General features: G+C 40.7%; 1 protein-coding gene and 1 pseudogene across 24 annotated transcripts in view; both read right to left on the bottom strand.

The window, feature by feature from the left end:
* Positions 1-22,446, bottom strand: part of scrib (scribble planar cell polarity protein) — a 119,568-nt gene that overhangs the window by 74,520 nt on the left and 22,602 nt on the right. For all 24 annotated transcript variants that reach the window (XM_076984794.1, XM_076984797.1, XM_076984783.1 and 21 more), the window contains exon 2: positions 3,373-3,490. In XM_076984794.1, coding sequence (XP_076840909.1) covers positions 3,373-3,490 — 118 coding nt within the window. The remainder of the gene's footprint in view (positions 1-3,372; positions 3,491-22,446) is intronic.
* On the bottom strand, positions 12,209-15,397 carry LOC143485347 (uncharacterized; annotated as a pseudogene).

Raw genomic sequence — 22,446 nt, 5'->3', positions numbered from 1 at the left:
AGGCTGTGACTGATCAACTTTATTCCCCTGTAATTACTACAGCTCTGAACGTCGCCCTTATTCTTGAAAATCTGCACCATTATGCTTCGTCTCCACTCCTCAGGCATCGTCTAACCTTCCAAGATTCTGTTAAATAACCCAGTCAAAAACTCCACTGCTGTCTCTCCCAAACATTTCCATGCCTCCACTGGAATATCATCTGGTCCAACTGCCTTACCACACTTCATTCTCTGAATTGCAGCCCTTACTTCCTCCTTGCTCACCTGAGGCACTTCCTGATTCACAACCTCTACCTCGTCTAACCTTCTTTCCCTTTCATTCTCTTGATTCAACAGTTCCTCAAAATACCCCTTCCACCTTCCCAAGACACTCTCCTCACCAGACAACACATTTCCACCTTTATCCTTTATCATCCTAACCTGCTGCACATCTTGCCCATCACGGTTTCTCTGTCTGGCCAATCTGTACAGATCCTTTTCCCCTTCCTTAGTGTCCAACTTCTCATACAGCTTGCTATATGCCTTCTCTTTAGCGTCTGCCACTGCTCTCTTTGCCTTACGACACATCTCCTTGTACCTCTGTGTACTTTCTTCATCTCGCTGAAAATCCCAATTCTTTTTAGCCATCTGCTTTCCTCTCAAACTTTCCTGAACTTCCTCATTCCACCACCAGGACTCCTTGTCTATCTTCCTCTGTCCTGAGGTCACACCAAGTACCTTCCTAGCCACATCCCTCACTGCATTTGAAGTCTCATCCCAGGTATCCAGAACACCACCACCATTACCCAGTACCTGCCTCACCTCATCCCTGAATTTTACACACAGTCCTCATCCTTTAACTTCCACCACCTGATCTTAGGTTCCGCTCTCACTCTCTTCCTCTTCTTCACCTCCAAAACCATCCTACATATCACCATCCTATGCTGTTTAGCTACACTCTCCCCGGGTAACACCTTGCAATCACTAACCTCTTTCAGGTTTTGTCTCCTACAGAGGCTATAGTCGACCTGTGTGCATCTTCCCCCACTCTTATACGTTACCCTGTGCTCTTCCTTTTTCTTAAAGTAAGTGTTAACTACAGCCATCTTTATCCTCTTAGCAAAATCTACCACCATTTGTCCTTCCGTATTCTTTCTTTAACACCATATCTACCCAACACCTCCTCATCACCACTGTTCCCTCCACCAACATGTCCATTTAAATCTGCTCCAATAACCACTCTCTCTTCTTTAGGAACCTGCAAAACAACTTCATCTAACTCTCTCCAGAATTCCCCTTTCTCCTCCAAATCACAACCTACCTGAGGAGCATAAGCACTGATGACATTCATCATCACCCCATCAATCAGTCAGGGGCAGTCAGGGGCAGTCATGGCCTGGCGGTTAGGGAACTGGTCTTGTGACCGGAGGGTTGTGGGTTCGATTCCCAGACAGGCCATGACTGAGGTGCCCTTGAGCAAGGTACCTAACCCCAACTGCTCCCCGGGCGCCGGGCTAGGGCTGCCCACCGCTCTGGGCACGTGTGATCCACAGCACCCTAGTAATCATTAGTGTGTGTGTTTGTGTGTTCTGACTGCACAGATGGGTTAAAAGCGGAGGACAAATTTCGATTGGGGTGTAAAAATCACAATTGACAAAATATGGCACATTACATTACATTACAATCTCTAACTTTACACAGATCACCCTGTCACTTACTCTCTTTACCTCCACTACACTCTTACTAAACTCATCCTTCAGGATTACCCCTACTCCATTTCTCTTCCTGTCTACACCATGATAGAAGAGTTTGAAGCCACCACCAATGCTCCTGGCCTTGCTCCCCTTCCACTTGGTCTCCTGTACACACAGTATATCTATCTTCCTCCTCTCCATCGCATCAGCTAGCTCTCTCCCTTTACCTGTCATAGAGCCCACATTCAACATACCAACTCTAACCTCCACCTTCCTGCTCTGCCTCCTCTCCTTCATCTTCAGAACCCTCTTCCCCCTCTCCTCCTCCTCCTTGTCCCAACAGTAGTCCAATTTCCACTAATGCCCTGTTGGACAACAGCACCAGTGGCGGTCGTTGTTAACCCGGCCCTCGACCGATCCGGTATAGAATTTCTATTTTTGAACCAGACTGTGTGAAAGCCTTAAAATAGAAATCTCTTTTGTGAGGATCATGTCAGAAATAAATCCTCTTTCTGCAGTATCTGGTTATGTTCCAACTTGGCAGTAAAACGGACGTTTACAACAGTTGTTGATCAGACACTGACCCAGGCTACGTTTATCAGATATTAAATAATTTAAACTTAAATAATTGTACTGAAATCCATGCTTTAGGTTTCTCTAATTTTGCAGTATTTATATAAACAGGTGTAGAGCTTTTTTTTTTAAGGAGACATTTTGTATACAATAGTTCCAGGTTTTTACAATAAATAGTTCATTGAACAAAAAAAAACCTTTTGTTGTAATTTCTTTAAGGGTCAGTGTATTTTTTAATAATATATGTAACGGTATTTTCTGAGACAGTTATCATACTGTGAAAATATCATACCGTTACAACCCTAATCTTGAGAACACTATCAAGATTGAGAACACCAACACCCTCGATAATCTTGAGAACACTATCAAGAACACACTTGATGAGAACACTATCAGCATCACTGTTTCTCAACACCAACACTGGATGTTCTTAACACACAAACCAAACCAGAAGCTGAATGTTAAAGAGGGCCGAGTAGTGAACTGACTCTGTACGTGTGTATAATCCTCATGATATAGGCACATATAGCCCTGAGGCCTGCTTCCGCCATGCTTTTGTCTGCAGAGTAGCAGAATGTGATCCGATTCTTCCCACTGCCCCTCTGCACACCTCCATTACATAAAGCTCAACAAAGGGCCAGACTTAAATGAGAATATCAATAATTGCATATGGAGGACCGTCCTGGAGCTGCTTGGATCATGTGCTCATTGATTGATGCTAGCTGTTGTCCGGCACAGAAAGTTTGGCATGTAAACCTGGTGTGGTGTCTATGGGGTCTGTCGCTCTGTTAGAGAGCACGATGGACATGCCCACTACAGGTTCCTGTTATAGACTACAGTGGACACACCCACTAAAGGCCTGTTACAGACCAAGGTGGACATGTCCAGTACTGGCTCCTGGTACAGGCTGTGGTGGACACATCCACTTTAGGTTCTGTTAGAAAATACATGTTACACACCTCTCCAAACCTACAGTGCTTACACAACCAGTGTTATGAGCGCAGAGTAGTGTTACTGCAGGTGTACACAGGTGAGCAGTAGTGTGAGAGGGGTGTTACTGCAGGTGTACACAGGTGAGCAGTAATGTGAGAGGGGTGTTACTGCAGGTGTACACAGGTGAGCAGTACCATTCCTGGAGATATCCAGTTCCACCAGCTGCATGAAGTTGGCTACTTCAGGAGGTAGTCTCTGGATCTCGTTGTCACTCAGACCCAGCTTCCGCAGGTTTGAGAGCCGGAAGAAAGGCTGGAAAATAACCACACACACACACACACACACACACACACACACACACACACACACACACACACACACACACACACACACACACACACACGCACCTTAATATCTTACTGAAGCCAGAGCGCATATACATACATACATATTACGGGTGTCACGATTCTCAAAATCAGGGGTACTCAACTAAATTTGTCCGCGGTCCAATTTTGGCAGATACCTGTGACCTGGGGTCCGGTGCGGCGGGGGTGGCTAACGTAAGTTGTTGAGCGGGGGGGTGGTTAACGCAAGTTGTTGAGCGGGAAGGGGGTGGGCGGTGGCTAACGCAAGTTGTTGAGCAGGGGGGGTGGCGAACACAAGTTGTTGGGGGGGGGGGGGGTGGCGACCGTAAGTTGTTGAGCGGGGGGGGTGGTGGTGGTGGCGAACGCAAGTTGTTGAGCGGGGGTGGCAAACGTAACACTCGTAACACGAATGTGTGTTATGTGAAAAGCTCAGTGTGTTTCACTCGTAAGAAAAAAACATGCTCAATAAAATGTAGGCTACTCGTGTTCAACGGTTTATTCAGCTAAACATGAATTTGTAAGCCTACATACTGTACATTAAAAGGGGTTGATAACATGTTTATTCAGCTATATTTGAATATGTAAGCCAACATTTAGTACATTTAACCTCACGGACGTAATTTGGGGGACATTTTTTCAAAATCCGGTTTTGGTCCTCTGCAGTTTTAACGGTTAAAAAGAAATATTTAAATAGCGACGAATCTAGCGCTAGGACCATGCAGAAAACGACCGCTTCGAGAAAACGACCGGTAACACTTTACGTTCCTAAAAATGAATTTTCCATGAAGCAAACCTGGCGACTTCGTGGCTGCATCCATGTAAACACACGTACGATTTGTAATTCACAGGTTTGAAAACTCGTTCTCGCGCCTACTGTGCAATTTGGTTAGGAATACAGCCGAGCTAAACTATCAAGTTGAAAGTCATCATAGTTTGCTTACCCATTTTGACCCAGTTCCCAACCCAACTTCAAGAATAGATTAACGGCGATAATTTTTATATCACCCGATAAGATTATCAAATTAACAACCGCCGTTAATGCCGTTAACGGCCCACCACTAATATATATATATATATATATATATATATATATATATATATATATATATATATATATATATATATATATCAAACATACTTGTATAGCGCTTTTCACAACATATGTTGTCACAAAGCGCTTTACAGGATTTACAAGGTTAACAATACTATGGGTCCAAATCCCTAATGAGCAAGCCAAAGGCGACAGTGGCAAGGAAAAACTCCCTAGATGGTGGGGAATAGGAAGAAACCTTGGGAGGACCAAGACTCAAAAGGGAACCCATCCTCCATTGGGCGGCCCGTTAACACACAAATTACACAAAAACAAATTATACAGACTAATACACAAGTTACAAATAAATCACACAATCAGGCCAAGTATAAGGTAACTAGAATGAAAGTTCTGGGTGTTGATATTGTCAATGTAAATGTCTTATGATGAACGCCAGGTATTCATTCCGTGTCGGAGCGATGATACTGGTATTGTAGGCTCCAACTGCAGTGTTACTCCCCAGGTGAACCTCGGAGAAGAAATATATGTGATGTGGTAAATATGTAACAGATTATTCAAAGGCCAAACTAAACAGATAAGTCTTTAGTCGAGTTTTAAACATTGAGACTGTGTCTGAGTCCCGAATAGAGGCAGGAAGATTATTCCACAGTTGTGGAGCTTTAAAAGAAAAGGCTCTTCCACCTGCTGTGATCTTTTTGATCCTAGGAACAGTTAATAACCCTGCATCCTGCGAGCGAAGTGAACGTGCTGGGTTGTAATAATCAATAAGTTCACTAAGATACTCTGGAGCTAAGCCATGCAGTGTTTTATATGTTAATAAAAGTATTTTATAGTCAATACGGAATCCAACTGGCAGCCAATGTAATGACAATAGTACAGGACTAATGTGATCAAATTTTTTAGTTTTTGTTAAAACTCGCGCTGCTGCGTTCTGAACCAGCTGAAGTTTATCGATTTAACAGAACATCCAGCTAGAAGACTATCGCAATAATCTAGGCGAGAGGATATGAATGCATGGATTAGCTTTTCCGCATCACTAGTATTTAATATATTTCTAATAGGGGTGGGCATAGATTATTATTTTTTATCTAGATAGATCTCACTGAAATCCTGAAATTAATCTAGATTAATCTAGATTAATCTATATTAAAATGGCTCATATGCGTGCTACCCAAGTAATGACTAAAAGTCAGTTTTTGAGATAGGGTTTCTTAATACAGAGGGTGCATTAGACCAGGGGCTCATCTCCTGTTTCCAAAATGCATCAATGACTGCTTGAGGAAGCTGTTCTACTTTGATACTTAAAGAAAAAAAAACATGCTCAATAAAATGTAGGCTACTCGTGTTCAACGGTTTATTCAGTTAAACATGAATTTGTAAGCCTACATACTGTACATTAAAAGGGGTTGATAACATGTTTATTCAGCTAAACATGATATTTGAAATGTAAGCCAACATTTAGTACATTTAACCTCACGGACGTAATTTGGGGGGGACTTTTTCAAAATCCGGTTTTGGTCCTCTGCAGTTTTAATGGTTAAAAAGAAATATTTAAATAGCGACGAATCTAGCGCTAGGACCATGCAGAAAACGACCGCTCCGAGCTCCGCTCCGGTAACACTTTACGTTCCTAAAAATGAAGCAATGAAGCAAACCTGGCGACTTCGTGGCCGCATCCATGTAAACACACGAACGATTTGTAATTCACAGGTTTGAAAACTCGTTCTCGCCCCTACTGTGCAATTTGGTTAGGAATACAGCCGAGCTAAACTATCAAGTTGAAAGTCATCATAGTTTGCTTACCCATTTTGAACCAGTTCCCAACCCAACTTTAAGAATAGATTAACGGCGATAATTTTTATATTGCCCGATAAGAGTATCAAATTACCGAACGCCGTTAACGGCCCACCACTAATTTCTAATTTTAGCAATGTTGCGTAAGTGAAAGAATGCTACCCTAGTTATATTATTAATGTGTGAATCGATATTATATTAGGGGTGGGACGCGATTAAAAACATTTATCGAATTAATTATACACTTTGTAATGAATTAATCGAAATTAATCGCATTTTAGTTGCATTTCAATATTTTACATGAGAAATATTAATTTAAGTTTGAATGATGAATGAATCAATGAACATAATCATAAACCTCAACATCTTGTTTATTTTTCCACCAGTCTACTACACAGACCAATAGAGTGCAGAAAACGGAGCAAACAGTTTTCAGAACACTGGAAATTCTGACCAAAAATGAGTTTTGCTCAGGATATTGGAAGAATAAGAAGAACTGAAGTAGATGTTTTTTAATATCATTTTAGATGGTAGACTTTCTTTAATTTCCCAGGCCTCTGTCACAGGCATCTCCATGGTGCCTAGAAGTGGTCTTCTGCATGCTCAAAGCAAATGACTGGATCTTCCATTCATCATCTATAATATGAGCTGTCACACCAAGATAATTCTTGTTGCTAACAGAGGTTCAGTGATCCCCAGTCAGAGCCACATTTGTGGCACTCTTCACAATAACCTGTTTTACTTCCCTTTCCTCGTCATACATCTGCTGGATTTTCTTCGACATTGTCTTTCTGGACGGCAGTTTGTAACTTGCTTCAGCTGACACAATTTGCAGTGCTTCTTGTAAAGCCTGGTTTATACTTTCACTAGTGACCGTAGCGCGACTCCGCCCACCTTGCACGAACCTCCGTGAACAGCGGAGTTTAAACTCGCCACGTCTTCTCTATAATATTTCACTTGGGTCTACCCTTCTCTATATTATTTCTCACCCTTCTCTATATTAACGCTCCCGTGCTCACCGCGTTACACAAGCCTTCCACACAAGCTACATTGTGTCAAGTTCGGTCTTCCCTGGCATTCGGTAAAAACCAAAATGAACCTATATTTTTGCCTTAAATGAAGACCGGACAGGTTGAATATCTCTTTCCTCCATCTGTTTTGAACCTTTTCCGCACATGAGTATGTCCCAGAATCTGCTGCGTAAAGTCTAGCGTAATTTTGTAATTACGTAACGCGAGACTTCACCACGACTTAGAATCGATTTTGGGACATTTAAAATCGATTCTGAATCGTAGTAAATGAGAATCGATTTTTGATATATGAATCGATTTTTTGGCACACCTCTAATACATACATTTACATATATACACACACCCACACCCACCCACACACACACATACATATATATGCACTAGACAGTTCAAGCACAGCATTGCAAATCAGCCATTAATTTCAGAATGGACCACATATCCTTCTGTGCTCTACCATGACCCAGGCAAGATGAGGAGCTAAACAAAACAACCATTATGATTCAGCCCAGGGGCCTTTTCTGGCATGGTGGCCTCGTGATCATCACCAGACATCCACGGAGCACGAAATGAGGGGGAGGAACGTCCTCTCCTCAGAACTGCTGTGGCCGGTCGACCCGCCACACAGGAGGCCCAGTTCCGCCTGCTTAAGGTGCAGACAGGCTGAACATGACATTGGGTCCGCCAAGGAGCCCAGCGATTTCAAAGAGCTCGTTTGTTGGACGGGAGCATTCTGAACATTCTGGCTACGGCAACACACACACACACATCAACACAACACACACACATACACAACACATCAACACAACACACACACACACACATCAACACAACACACACACACACATCAACACAACACACACACACACACACATAGACGCAGTCTTGCTCTCTTTCAGACACACTTGCTCACACAGACAGCCTCATGCTGACAACAGAGCCAAACTCTTCGGTGGCAGTCAAACAGGATGTGCGTCATGTGATGTGGCCGTGGAGCCAATGAAGAGGACTCACACAAGACTCAGAATGCTGAGAACTGCTGCAAATGACATATCCATTGACATGGTGAAGAGAACTCAAACACGAGCAGGACTCAGGACTCAGGACCGAAGAGACACAGAGAATCTTGTGAGCACTCAAGTGAATATGAGTGTCCTCAACAAGGCCACATGAGCAAACACGAGCTCACTCCAGCCTCCACAGGCAAGGCAAAGATAAATCCCTAGATTATAAAGCTAACCTACAAACAAACGAGAAGACTCTGACCAGTCTAATGGTTGATGAACGTCAATAAAAGAAACCAATGAAAGACTATATTCAGTACAAACGCTCCAAGACAATCTCATATCTCAAACTTGCCTGAGAAGAAGCAGGAAAGCAGGGGAAAAATATCAAAGAATGAAAAACAAAACCCCAAACAAACAAACAAACAAACAAACCCCTTTGGACTAATGACTCATTTCCATGGGAAATTAATGTAAGAATTTAACTTTATGCCACTCGTATTTCAGACCAATAGTGAAGGACCTGACGCACTAGACATTACTGGACACCCTGCAGCATTAATTTAATATTATGAAATCAATTTCTTATTCACAAGGATTCCCACAAACACCAAGTAAATGGAATTAAAGGGTGGATTCCATTAGTAAAAATTAAACACCAGGGATAAATATTAATTAAGTATAAATTGTTTACATCATTAACACAATGTTTCTGTGACTGGATCACGTTCGGATCTGATCACATGAAAAGTCAGGTATAAAACAACCCCAGGACACATTCAGAGATGGTAAGATATGGATCTTGAGTATTTTTGATATCCGCATTAATAAACACCTGCACTTCCTCACAAATTTAAATATAACTTTTAGTATTGTGTTAAGTATATGTGAAGGAATAATAGAGATCAGGTCTGGTGGGAACACAGTTTCTGGTCTCACTGCTACAGAATATTCATTTTGTGCATTAAAGATCGGGACCAACCTTTTTTGCGCCACGGACTGGTTACGTCAGACAACATTTTCATGGACCGGCCTTTAAAGTGTGGGGGGTAAATACGACAAAATAAAATGGTAAGACTGGCATAAAAACAAATATAAACCACATAAAAACAAAACTCACCAGACGCACCAACGGATATAATTTTATTTTCAAAATAAAACATCACTCAGACTCTGATCGCCGATAAAATTCAAATATATTTTTCTGTGTGGCCCGGTACCAAATGACCCAGGGACCAGTAGCGGTCTGCAGCCCGGTGATTGGTGACCACCAATCTGGACAGTAACGATGACCAGTGCAGAACTGAAAGCAGCACATGGAATCATCTGTGCTGGTGTAAGGTTAATAAAAATAAAACCAACTTGTATATTAATTATACCAAACAAGAAAAACCACAAACCACCCACATACACTGTGGACAACAGCGCAGTACTGAAAAGTGCAGCCCCAATAGAAGGCGTAGAGTGTACTGAACCTGAGAGAGAGAGAGAGAAAAAGGAGAGGGGGAAAGTGAGAGAAAGAGTGTTTGAGTATGCATGTGTGTGCGCGAATGTGTGTTATGTGAAGAGCTCAGTGTGTTTCACATCTAGTACACAATCTGCTCAAAACACCCAACTCTGTGTCTCCAGAGCTGGGCCTGAAAGCTGCAGTTTAGTTCGGTGGTCAGACTGCCGTGTTGCTGTTGATTTCAGCTATAGTCAAAGTCAAATGTATTTATATACAACATGTTTTTACAACGCATGTTGTCACAAAGCAGTTACAATCATATGGGTCCAGACTTTTCAAACACAAAACAATGAGCATTGTACATCATGCTTCTGTAGCCATGAATGACCCTCCCCCGCAATGACCTATGAACCCTATGAACAAGGACATGACCGGTGCTGCCAGTTTCCTGACCAAGACACAGCAAGAATTTAAGTACTACGATCACCTAATCTATCACATTAACCATTGTGAAAGACAAAAATATTGTGGCCTGAACTCTGAGTGTGTTAAAACATTGAAATAAACATTACATACATTAATAAAAAAAATAAGATACATAAAAACATTTTTTAAAACATCTAAAATTTGATGGTTCGAGCATAGGAAGTGTCTAATTGGCAGTAGCATGAAAAAACAGGCCTTGTGTTGGTGACCTGAACCTTCAGTTAGAGCTGGGCGATATGGCCCTCCAAAAAAATCTTCGATTAATTTTTTTTAAATCCGATTTTCGATTTTAATAGATTTATTTTCCTCTACTAAAAAACTACAGATGATAAAGGAATGGTAAAAAAAAGTTTTAATTTATTTTTCACTTAAATTTCCCCTTTGGGGTTAAAGTGCAAGCAGAAACAAATTGTAAACAAGTGAGAACATTCAGTAACTTTTAGAAGGTTTTCTCCAACATACTTTAAGCATTGACACAATGCAACCTCAAACTTAAAATAAATAAATAAAACACACCCTCAAAAAATAAATAGATATAAATAATTTGGTGCCCTTTAATAAAATGGAAAACAAATACAATTGAACAATTCTTGCATGTTGTACTGACAGTCACGCTGTCTACATTCTGATTAAGAACAGGGCTCCCCTCACTTTAGCCTAAATTCCAGCACTTTTCAAACCTGAAACACAATGTAACATTAAAATTCGTCAGGTAAATGTTCCTTCCACTGTTTCTTTATACTACCACAGTTTATACTTTATACTACAATAGTTGCCAGGTTCGCGTTTTCACGCCAAATTGGGCTTGTTTGGAAAATCCAGCCGCGGGTAAAAATTATGGGGTCGCGGGGTGCGGTTTTTTGGTCTACTTTTGAGTTGGGCTACCGCAGGAGTTACAAGTCAACACTAATAATGGATCGCGATATAATACTTAATTTGTCTCCATTTTACACACTCGCGAGGTGCCCGGAGCCGCGCGCTACGGTCACTCGCGAAAGTATAATCCATTGAAGCGGGTTCGGTGACCGAGGCAGAAACTGCTTAATCCAAAATATCCCGCGGAGGGAAACTTTATTGACAGCGCAACTGAATAGCACTCTTCGCTCTCTCCCTCTATCGGTTTCAAACACCTTACAGCGAGGACTTGTTTGGTCTACATCTGACGCCGCAAAACCGAACCAACTCCAGATCACGGAGCTAGTTGCTCTTTTCTTGGACACAAGTTCCGCCGTCATGTTTGTGTGTGTGTGTTTTGAGGGTGGATGGGTGGGAGGTGCTAAACTCACTGAACTACGGGAGCCCACAGTGCAGCGTCGGTGGTGAAAATTAAATCTCAGAAAATCGATTTTCTTAAAAACACATCGTCCTTAACTGTAAATTCGAATTAATAGATAATATCGATTAATCGCCCAGCTCTACCTTCAGTGTAGAGAGGCAGCTGGCTGTGTGGCAGCCTTCATAGTGACAGCTGATGCCTATTGAGTGTCACAACAAAATGGGAACCCTGGATAACCAGGACCTGTCCAGATGGAAGACGCACCATACAAATAAAGCTCCTTTACACACACACACACACACACACACACACACACACACTACCTTTTACAAACTAATACCGACACAGTCTAGCACAAATGCAGATGGTATGATGACAACTATAATAATTCAATATACACTACTGTTCAAAAGTTTGGGGTCACCTAGACAATTTTGTGTTTTGCCCTGAAATTTCATACTTTTATTTATCAAATGAGTTGCAAAATGAATAGAAGTCCACACATTGACAAGGTAGAAATAATGTTTTTTTTTTATTTGAAATAATTTTCTACTTTAAACTTTGCTTTCGTCAAAGAATTCTCCCTTAGCAGCAATTACAGCATTGCAGACCTTTGGCATTCTAGCTGTTAATTTGCTGAGGTAATCTGGAGAAATTTCACCCCATGCTTCCAGAAGCCGCTCCCACAAGTTTGATTGGGTTAATGGGCACTTTTTTCGTACCATACGGTCAAGCTGCTCCCACAACAGGGGTTGAGATCTGGTGACTGCACTGGCCACTCCATAACCGATAAAACACCAGCTGCCTGCTTCTTCTCTAAATAGTTTGTGCATAATTTGGAGGTGTGCTTTGGGTCATTGTCCTGTTGCAGGATGAAATTGGCTCCAATCAAGTGCTGTCCACAGGGTATGGCATGGTGTTGCAAAATGGAGTGATAGCCTTCCTTATTCAAAATCCCTTTTACCTTGTTCAAATCTCCCACTTTACCAGCACCAAAGCAACCCCAGACCATCACATTACCTCCACCATGTTTGACAGATGGTGTCACGCACTCTTCCAGCATCTTTTCAGTTGCTGCGTCTCACAAATGTTCGTCTGTGTGATCCAAACACCTCAAACTTTGATTCATCTGTCCATAACACTTTTTTCCAATCTTCCTCTGTCCAATGTCTGTGTTCTTTTGTCCATATTAATCTTTTTCTTTTATTAGCCAGATATGGCTTTTTCTTTGCCACTCTGCCCTGAAGGTCAGCATCCCGGAGTCGCCTCTTCACTGTAGACGTTGACACTGGCGTTTTGCGGGTACTATTTAATGAAGCTGCCAGTTAAGGACCTGTGAGGCGTCGATTTCTCAAACTGGAGACTCTAATGTACTTGTCTTCTTGCTCAGTTGTGCAGCGGGGCCTTCCACTTCTCCTTCTACTCTGGTTAGAGCTGGGCGATTAATCGATATTATCTATTAATTCGAATTTACATTTAAGGACGATGTGTTTTTATGAAAATCGATTTTCTGAGTTTTAATTTTCACCGCCGACGCTGCACTGTGTGCTCCCGTAGTTCAGTGAGTTTAGCACCTCCCACCCATCCACCCTCAACACACACACACACACACACACACACACACACAAACATGACGGCGGAGCTTGTGCCCAAGAAAAGAGCAACTAGCTCCGTGATCTGGAGTTGGTTCGGTTTTGCGGCGTCAGACGTAGACCAAACAAGTTCTCGCTGTAAGGTGTTTGAAACCGATAGAGGGAGAGAGCGAAGAGTACTATTGTTCAGTTGCGTTGTGAATAAAGTTTCCCTCCGCAGGATATTTTGGATTAAGCAGTTTCTGCCTCGGTTACCGAACCCGCTTCAATAGATTATACTTTCGCGATTGACCGTAGCGCGCGGCTCCGCACACCTCGCGCGAATCTGCGCGAACGGCAGAACCGTTTATACGTCTGAAACGATATGTGATAGTATAAAGAAACACCCCTCAAAAACAGGGGAAGGAACATTTACCTGACAAAGTTTAATGTTGCTTTGTGTTCCAGGTTTGAAAAGTGCTGGAATTTAGGCTAAAGTGAGGGCAGCCCTGTTCTTAATCAGAATGTAGACAGCGTGACTGTCAGTACGCAACATGCAACAACTGTTAAATTGTATTTGTTTTCCATTTTATTAAAAAGGACACCAAATTATATCAATTTATTTTTTGAGGGTGTGTTTATTTATTTATTTTAAGTTTGAGGGTGCATTGTGTCAGTGTTTAAACCAGTGGTTCCCAAAGTGGGGGGCGCGGAACTACTGCAGGGGGGCGCAGAGCTTGAAAGTAAAACAAGCTTGGAAGGTTGTGTCGCGACTTGACGCGTCGCGAGCGGCGCGAGGGTCCGCGCGGCGAAAATGACGTAATCGCTGTGGCTCCGTCCTGTCGGTTCGCGAGGTCGTGCACCTGTCCAATTTTGTAACTTCGCGTGCCGCGTCTCAGCGCAATGAACAAAGTCATGTTTGCAGGGTTCATACACCTTTACAAGGTGGAATTCAAGCACTTGTACATCACTTTCAAGGTCCAGTTCAATATTTCCCAGCACAATAAACCTAATTAAGTTAAATATTTATACATATACTCGAAATAATTCGAAATAATTCGCTTTTTAAATCACATTATTAAATGGTTGTTTATTTTCAAAACGCCCAATCTTAACGTCTTCACGTTCTCTCATGTTTCGTCCTGGAATTACAAGAGGCTCGTATTTGTTAACGTAATACAGGAGAACTGTTCAGTCAGATAGATATTTGTTCTGAAACGAAGTAGTTACAATTTCAAGCATTTTCAAGTACTTTAGCCTAAATTCCAGCACTTTTCAAACCTGAAACACAATGCAACATTAAAATTTGTCAGGTTCATTCCCCTGTTTTTGAGGGGTGTTTCTTTATATTACCACATATCGTTTCGGACAAAACTACAAAGAATGTGACGCGGCTAGTATAAACGCCTCCACCATTCGCGCAGGTTCATAGATGTATATAGATGTATATTTCTATCTATATAGATCTATGTATATATAGATCTATGTGTGTATATATATATATATATATATATATATATATATATATATATATATATATATATATAGTGTGTGTATATATTTATTTATTTTGATGCCCGGTGTACAGTCAGGTAAAAATGTTCTTTCACCGGTTTTGCAGGGGTTTTTTATTCTCTACTGCCCCCTATCGCCACCTATCGTTTTGGAGAACACTGCAGTGACCCCCCCCCCCCCCCCCCCGTTTGAGTTTGTAGGGGGAGCGCAAAAATATTCTCATCTACTAAAGGGGGGCACGGCAGAAAAAGTTTGGAAACCACTGGCTTAAACTATGTTGGAGAAAGCCTTCTAAAATTTACTGGATGTTCCCACTTGTTTACAATTGTTTTTTGCTTGTTTCTGGTTGCACTTTAACCCTAAAGGGGAAATTTAAGTGAAAAATTAATTAAAACTTTTTTTTAACCATTCCTTTATCATCTGTAGTTTTTTAGTAGAGGAAAATAAATCTATTAAAATCGAAAATCTGATTTAAAAAAATTAATCGAAGATTTTTTTGGGGGGCCATATCGCCCAGCTCTGACTGGTTAGAGCCTGTCTGTGCTCTCCTCTGAAGGGAGTAGTACACACCATTGTAGGAAATCTTCAGTTTCTTGGCAATGTCTCGCATGGAATAGCCTTAATTTCTCAGAACAAGAATAGACTGTCGAGTTTCAATTGAAAGTTGTCTTTTTCTGGCCATTTTGTGAGTTTAATCGAACCAACAAATGTAATGCTCCAGATTCTCAACTAGCTCAAAGGAAGGTCAGTTTTATAGCTTCTCTAATCAACAAAACTGTTTTCAGCTGTGCTAACCTACTTGCACAAGGGTTTTCTAAATATCCAATAGCCTCCTTACACAGTTAGCAAACACAATGTACCATTAGAACACTGGAGTGATGGTTGTTGGAAATGGGTCTCCATACATCTATGTAGATATTGCATTAAAAACCAGACGTTTACAGCTAGAATAGTCATTTACCACATTAATAGTGTATAGAGTGTATTTTTGATGCATTTAATGTTAGCTAAATTGGAAAAAAAAAACTGCTTTTCTTTCAAAAATAATAACATTTCTAAGTGACCCCAAACTTTTGAACGGTAGTGTATGCTGCACTTTTCATAAACCCAAAGCACTATAAACCACCAATAATAATACATAACATTGATAAAGGCCAATTTAAAAATAACAAGTAATCTTTTAAAAACAAAAATGTAAACAGTTTCAGGCAGAGCATTACACAACTGAGGTGCCCCACAAGCCCAAGCTCTTTCACCCAGAGCTTGAAGGAGGTTGTGGTAGAGTGAGAGAATGAGTAGAAGGAGGAGGAGCTTCACCAGCTAAACTACCATCAACTGCTCTCTATGTAAAAATATGTTTTAAAATCGATGCGAGTAGCTCGGTAATTGCAGGATTTGAGCACAAGGAAGGTAGCACAATAAAAAAGAAACAAAGAAACAGACATGTGAGGTTCCTCAGCGTTAGCAGATGAAAAAATGCATCTGAAGATTCCCCAGAATATGAAACAACCCAGTTCTAATGAATAACTTTCTCATAGGTTATTTTGTGTGTGGGCACGCGCACACACACACGCGCACACACACACACACCTTGCTGTGCTTGGCCGTCTGTGTGTAACGGCAGACACAATGAGTCCCATTTACTGCAGCCAAACCAGTTGGTAAGCCAGGGACCATACACTGCTTCTTTACACACACACACAAATACACATAAACACGCGCGCGCGCGCACACACACACGAATACACACAGGAATACATGCGCACACACACATACGGGTCATTCTACAAAAACGTCCACTTTTGACAGGTGGAAATTTTTCCTACATAAATTTCTTTTTTTAGGATTTAAAATTATACGACATTATTACTGTACTAATTGGCTATAAGAACATACATAAGGTACACCTAAATGGCTTTTTGCCTTTTTTGTACATTTATTTGAAGATTTCATGTACCGTTACCCATCAGGATTGTAACACCAGTGACGGTAACACCAGTGACAACTGTCATAACAAACCTATTTTACAAAATAGCTGACACAGGGAATCAAACCACATGTTGACAGTCATGAACTACTCACTGAATTATGTATAAATGAATCCATTTTTATTATTCTATGTTCATTTTCCAAAGATTAAAGTAGGGCACACCAGTGACTTGCACTGAAGCTTCGAAGGAAATCTTAGGGTAGATGTTAAAATTTATAAAAAATGAAAAATGACATTGAACATACAATGTGTCTGTTTTCAATAATCTTCAGAGAGGAAACAAAATGATTTCCTGTGATGTCATCAGCATGGCTTTGTATATTAAAATAATAGTGTTTTGTCATACGGTAACACCAGTGACATGAATATAGGAGACGTACACATTTATTATGTATTTTATTATATTTATTTGCAATATTGTATTTTTAAATATTTTGTGTGATATATTGGACCTTTATGGACACATACTGTAACTGCAGTTGAGTTAATAAAGTATATGTTTTCCATTAAGAAATAAAGCCCTTAGTTTCCCAGCATGACAGTGAGGACAGGCATTTTTGGGCATACTTGGAAAAACACTAAAATGGTTGAAAAGAAAAACTGACTCATAAGTGGTTCAAAAAGGTATAATTGTTTAAATATCATGTTGTTTTGTCTTAAAATGTAAATTAATCCCTAAATTTGAGGGGTTTTAAAATGCAACTGCCCTGTTAAGTCTAGGGACAGAAAAGTGGACATTTCTGTAGAATGACCCATACACACGAATACACGCCAGGGTAGCGTTATCAATAAAGTTTTCCTCCTCGGGATTTTTGGATTAAGCAGTTTCTGCCTCGGTTACCGAACCTGCTTCAATATATGATAGATATATGATAATGTCTGAAGGTCATTTTTGTGTTATCGTAATGTTTATGTCATGAAGGATGAATCTGCCTAGCGTTAGTGTGTGTTAGTTCATGTTAGTAGTAGTGTGTTCATTTGCTAGTTCTGGTAGCTACCTTGAATCTACCTTGAATTTGACAGAAATGCTAGTGCTAGCAAAAGAGTCATTTCTATTCATTTTTGAATTTCAGAATGACATGGAAATGTTTATTGAAGCATGTGTAAAATGCAAACTGAGGATTGATTGTGTGTTTAAAGAATGAAATAAACACAAATGTACCGTATTTTCTGGACTATAGAGTGCACCTCAATATAAGCAGCACCTACAAAGTTTTTTTTTTATGGAAAATGTTGTATAAGCCGCACCGGGCTAAAAGCCGCATATATCTACTGAACTAAATACAGTGAGTCGCTTTAAGACTTTTGAATCTCTAACCTTATCGTTAAGCGGGGACTCACTGTACATTTAACTGATCAGTTTCTGAATGGTGCCTGTAGCATTTCATGTGCGACAGATTTGGCTTTCAGCCGGTGTTGCGTCGAATTCAGACTCCCCTCGTTCATCTGCGTATAAAGATGCTACAAATTATATTGTCGATTTATGTTTCTATGCATAAATAATAGCTAGACTTTAATTATCCATTACAGCAAATCTAGGTCCAAAGCCACACTGGCTCAAGGGTGTTAATTATTTTTAATAAAATAAACACTGGCTATACCGACGTTTACCTCTGACCACGACTTTGCAGTATTACAGCAGTATTATGTCTAAATATCTAGTTAGGACAAAACTAGAGTGCTCAATGAACTAAGTTATAGTCACTGTAACTCCCAAATATCATCTGTAGTCTTTATGCGTGTGCAAACAAGGGGACTCGGAATTTGGCACAACACATGTTGGTTTGAAAAAAGTACTGTCGTGCCTGCTGCTTGCATGTACTAAATGAAATTGAGCACTTTCTTCTTTGATTTACAACTTTGACCTACCACCTGATTCACTTTCTGCTCCGCTCCCTGACGGGTGACGAAAAATCTACAGAAAAGCCGCACCTCATATTAAGCCGCATGGTTCAAATTGTGGGGGAAAAAGTAGCAGCTTATAGTTTGGAAAATACGGTAATTACATGCTTTTTTTGTACTACTTATTCATAGCCACTACTTTTTTCATTAAATTGAACCTAATTATAGTGTACATAGGAATGTGAATGGTGTATTAATTAATGTGCCATTCAAGCCAGTTGAAATGTCTAACAATGTTTTGTTTGCTTAATATTCTTATATTGCATTGACAATTAACATTCTAAAATGCAAATATAAATATAGGGAACATGACAATGATTCTGCCAGTGAGTAATTAAATGGATGTCAGCTTCAGGTTGAACACTGTATTGGATTTGTCATTGGTCTCATTGTATATTACTAGTATGTCAGTGTCATTACAGTGGCAATGCCTGTTTAATGTAAACCTAATGATGAATGTAAACAAGGTAAACCTATACTATTGTTATACTAGATAAAATAGTCAACATGTACAGATTGGCTAGTCCTAATAGTACAAAAGTACAGATTCACTATGACGACAGAAATAATGAAGGGTTTAGGGGATCAATTAAAACGGGTCAAGTTCTTTTCCAGTACAAATTACTGTGGCGATAAACCCCAAGTATCATATCTGTAATTTGCTAGTTGCATACCAATAAAGGTATACGAGTAAAATAAATCACTCCTAACATTCTGTAAACGTATGCTTACTCACTGAAAGCATCTGGACATTAAGCCATTTTTGCAAATTTGTTATACAAAATATGCCAGTAATCCAGTAGTTAAAAATAAAATATCTTCAGGAGACAAACTGTGTGTAAGTGACCAAACTAATCAAAACTATCTTAATAAAAATAAAAACAAAATAAAAAAACAGGGAAAATTAGGCATACTACTTTTATTTAAATACAACTTGTGGTATACATTACCATGTAACAACAACAATTGAGAACCAAAGGGTCTTTATACAACGGCCTACGGCACGTCTTTGAGCTGCAGGTCTAGAAATGCGGTTGGCTGTCCGGCTGTGCAATTGGATGATGTAGGATCTATGGTGTCATTTCCGTGCCAATATTAGGGGACGCAAAAACTTTTTTTCACGCTCGAGTGTTTTTTTTCTTCTCGATTTTTCGCACAACAAGCACATTTGTTTCGTCTCTTCTTTTGCGTGAGTTTTGACAAGGGGCGTTTTTGGCAGTTTAGGGTCACAGATGGTTTTTGCACTTTGGGGATGGGCTCATCGAAGTTTTTCAGTGAATTCTATTGGCTGATGGTTTTGTGATTGACAATACGCTTACGAAATGTGTTTTTGCACCCCCTGGTTTTGAAATGACACAATACTGATCTACCAAAGCAGTGTGCTAAGCTAACATTTTACAACACAGAGAATAATTTTATTGTGATTACTAAGGCCATGTTCACACCAGACTAACACACAGACGCTGAGGAGCTAGCGCAGCTCTGAGTGACTGATGGACGCATCCTGTCACCTGTGTTCACTCGAAAGCTGTGCCTGCGCAAATGAAAAGAAACAAACTCAAAAGGGGTCGCCACTTCCCGACTTTTCTGACTGAACACGCACACGCCTGTTCCCAATACAGAGGCAAACATGTCCTTTGGTGTAGACTTGGTAGTGTGTAGATGTGGTCAAATTAAACACAGACAACACCACACATTTTCTTCATGGTATAATTTGCAATGAGCTTTCCAGAAAAGTTGATTAACCAGCTTTGATTAAGCATGCATATCATGAGCAACATTTAAAGAACAAAATCATATAGTACACTTGTTAATCTACTACATCAGCCACGGCTCACAGAAGTACGTTTTTGGAGGTGTGAAGAGTGCAGGCGCTGTTTCTCTGTTCCAGTCCCCAGGTGAGAGGAGCGGGGCAGCAGTGGCCTGTTCAGTGGGGGAGTTTCTTTAGAAATTGCATTACTGCATTTAAGGGCAATGCTGGGTATGTGAGAGCAGGTTTTATAGGGTGCTAATGAGGGCCTTTATGCACACACTTAACACTTAAAACACTGCGGAAATATGCCAACTGGGACACTAGGAGAAATTAAACATAGTGAGGATGTGATGTGTATACATATACACAGGGGCGTGTGCATGCGCCCGTGCAAACAGACACACAGTTTTGTGTGTGTGTGCGCGCGCGTGCGTGCGCACAGTTTGTGTGTACTAGCAGACTTTGCACTGGCTTATATGAGGGTGGCCAATGTCAGGTGTAGCAATGAAGTTCAGAGCAGGTCCTGCCTTTACTGCAGTAAGTCATCACATGCTGTGTGTGTGTATTCAAAAGAACAGTGCGGAATCGATTCAAAGTTGAATTCAAAGAGGTGCAATTTGATCAGGAGGAATAATTTTCAGCATTTTACTTAATTGCTAGCAGATGGCCAGTGAGGTGATTGAACATATCAGTGGATGTATGTGTGTGTGTGTGTACCACATACAGGGATTGAGCCAGTGAGGTGATTGAACATATCAGTGGATGTATGTGTGTGTGTGTGTGTGTGTGTACCACATACAGGGATTGAGCCAGTGAGGTGATTGAACATATCAGTGGGTGTGTGTGTGTGTGTGTGTGTGTGTGTGTACCACATACAGGGCAGATTTACAGTTGGAGTTAAATTAGGCTGAAGAGACTTTAAGCTTTGGACTGCAGTTTCCCCATCACGTTATTTTTCTTAACTCAAGACATCTCTCAAATCAAACAAGGGAGGAGGGTTTCCATGCTGAAGCATCAGAATTAGCATATCAAAGTAAATTTGTTTTTTTTTCATAAACAGGACCAAATCTGTTTTGTCTGCCTTATAACAATATAATAATAGTGCTGTGTCTGACTATGGCTTTGTTTATATGTAGCTAGCTACCTGTTTTTCCATAAAAGTTCTTTTACCCAAGAACAGCAAAGCTAAAGAGAATTTGTGTGCGCAAATCTCACACAACTGAAGAGGTTGATAAAAATTTTAACAATGCATCCTCAGATGAAAAGTTACTATAGGCTAAATTAAGCACGAAAGCTGGATCATTTCTTCAAAACTAGTTCTCAATTAACAGGTAAATTCTACTCCACTGTAGTTCCATGAAATGACACTTCATTGTCATTGTGTCTATTATGGTTGCTGACAGTCAAATATCAGCTCACGTTCACATAGAAATATAGACATTGCATATCATTTAAATGAGCTAATAAGCAAGTGCACCCGTGATCAAAAACATTAGCGAATTGACAACAGGTGCTGCATTAAAATGTATTTGCAAAAGTCAAATTCACAACTCAGCTCTGCTGTTCACACCCCAACCTCACAAAGGGAGGGGGGACGGGCTGGGACTACAAACCTCACAAAGGGAGGGGGGACGGGCTGGGACTACAAAGGCTGTGGTTCATATATTTTGCAACAGCCTTAAGAGGGGAACCATTTCAAATGCAAATTTGGACCATTCTATTCTAGTGAATGGGGGAGATCTATCTGCTCCTGCTATCACATTACTCCTAGCGGCCTACTCCAGGTGAATACCGCTTCATTACTGGAGGTCATTAGAGCAGAGTAGCATGGATGTACACGTACGCGCACACACACACACACACACACACACACACACACACACACACACCTCAATATGTAGCAAATATCAGCACTGGAAAAAATGTTCCAACAAACCATACCAAGTGTAGTGTGCAGCAGGACAAACTCATTGATTTGTTGTGATAGGAAACATCACAAAGCTGAAACAGGATGAACCAGGACACGTTAAAGTCGGAGGAAGTCTCTCTTCTCCTTCCTCTGGGCCAGCGGAGATTACTCAGAGAC

Source organism: Brachyhypopomus gauderio, unplaced genomic scaffold (assembly GCF_052324685.1).
Source record: "Brachyhypopomus gauderio isolate BG-103 unplaced genomic scaffold, BGAUD_0.2 sc34, whole genome shotgun sequence".
Classification (NCBI taxonomy): Eukaryota; Metazoa; Chordata; class Actinopteri; order Gymnotiformes; family Hypopomidae; genus Brachyhypopomus; species Brachyhypopomus gauderio.
Note: the sequence above shows the minus strand (reverse complement) of the source record. Positions and strands in the feature narration are given on the sequence as shown.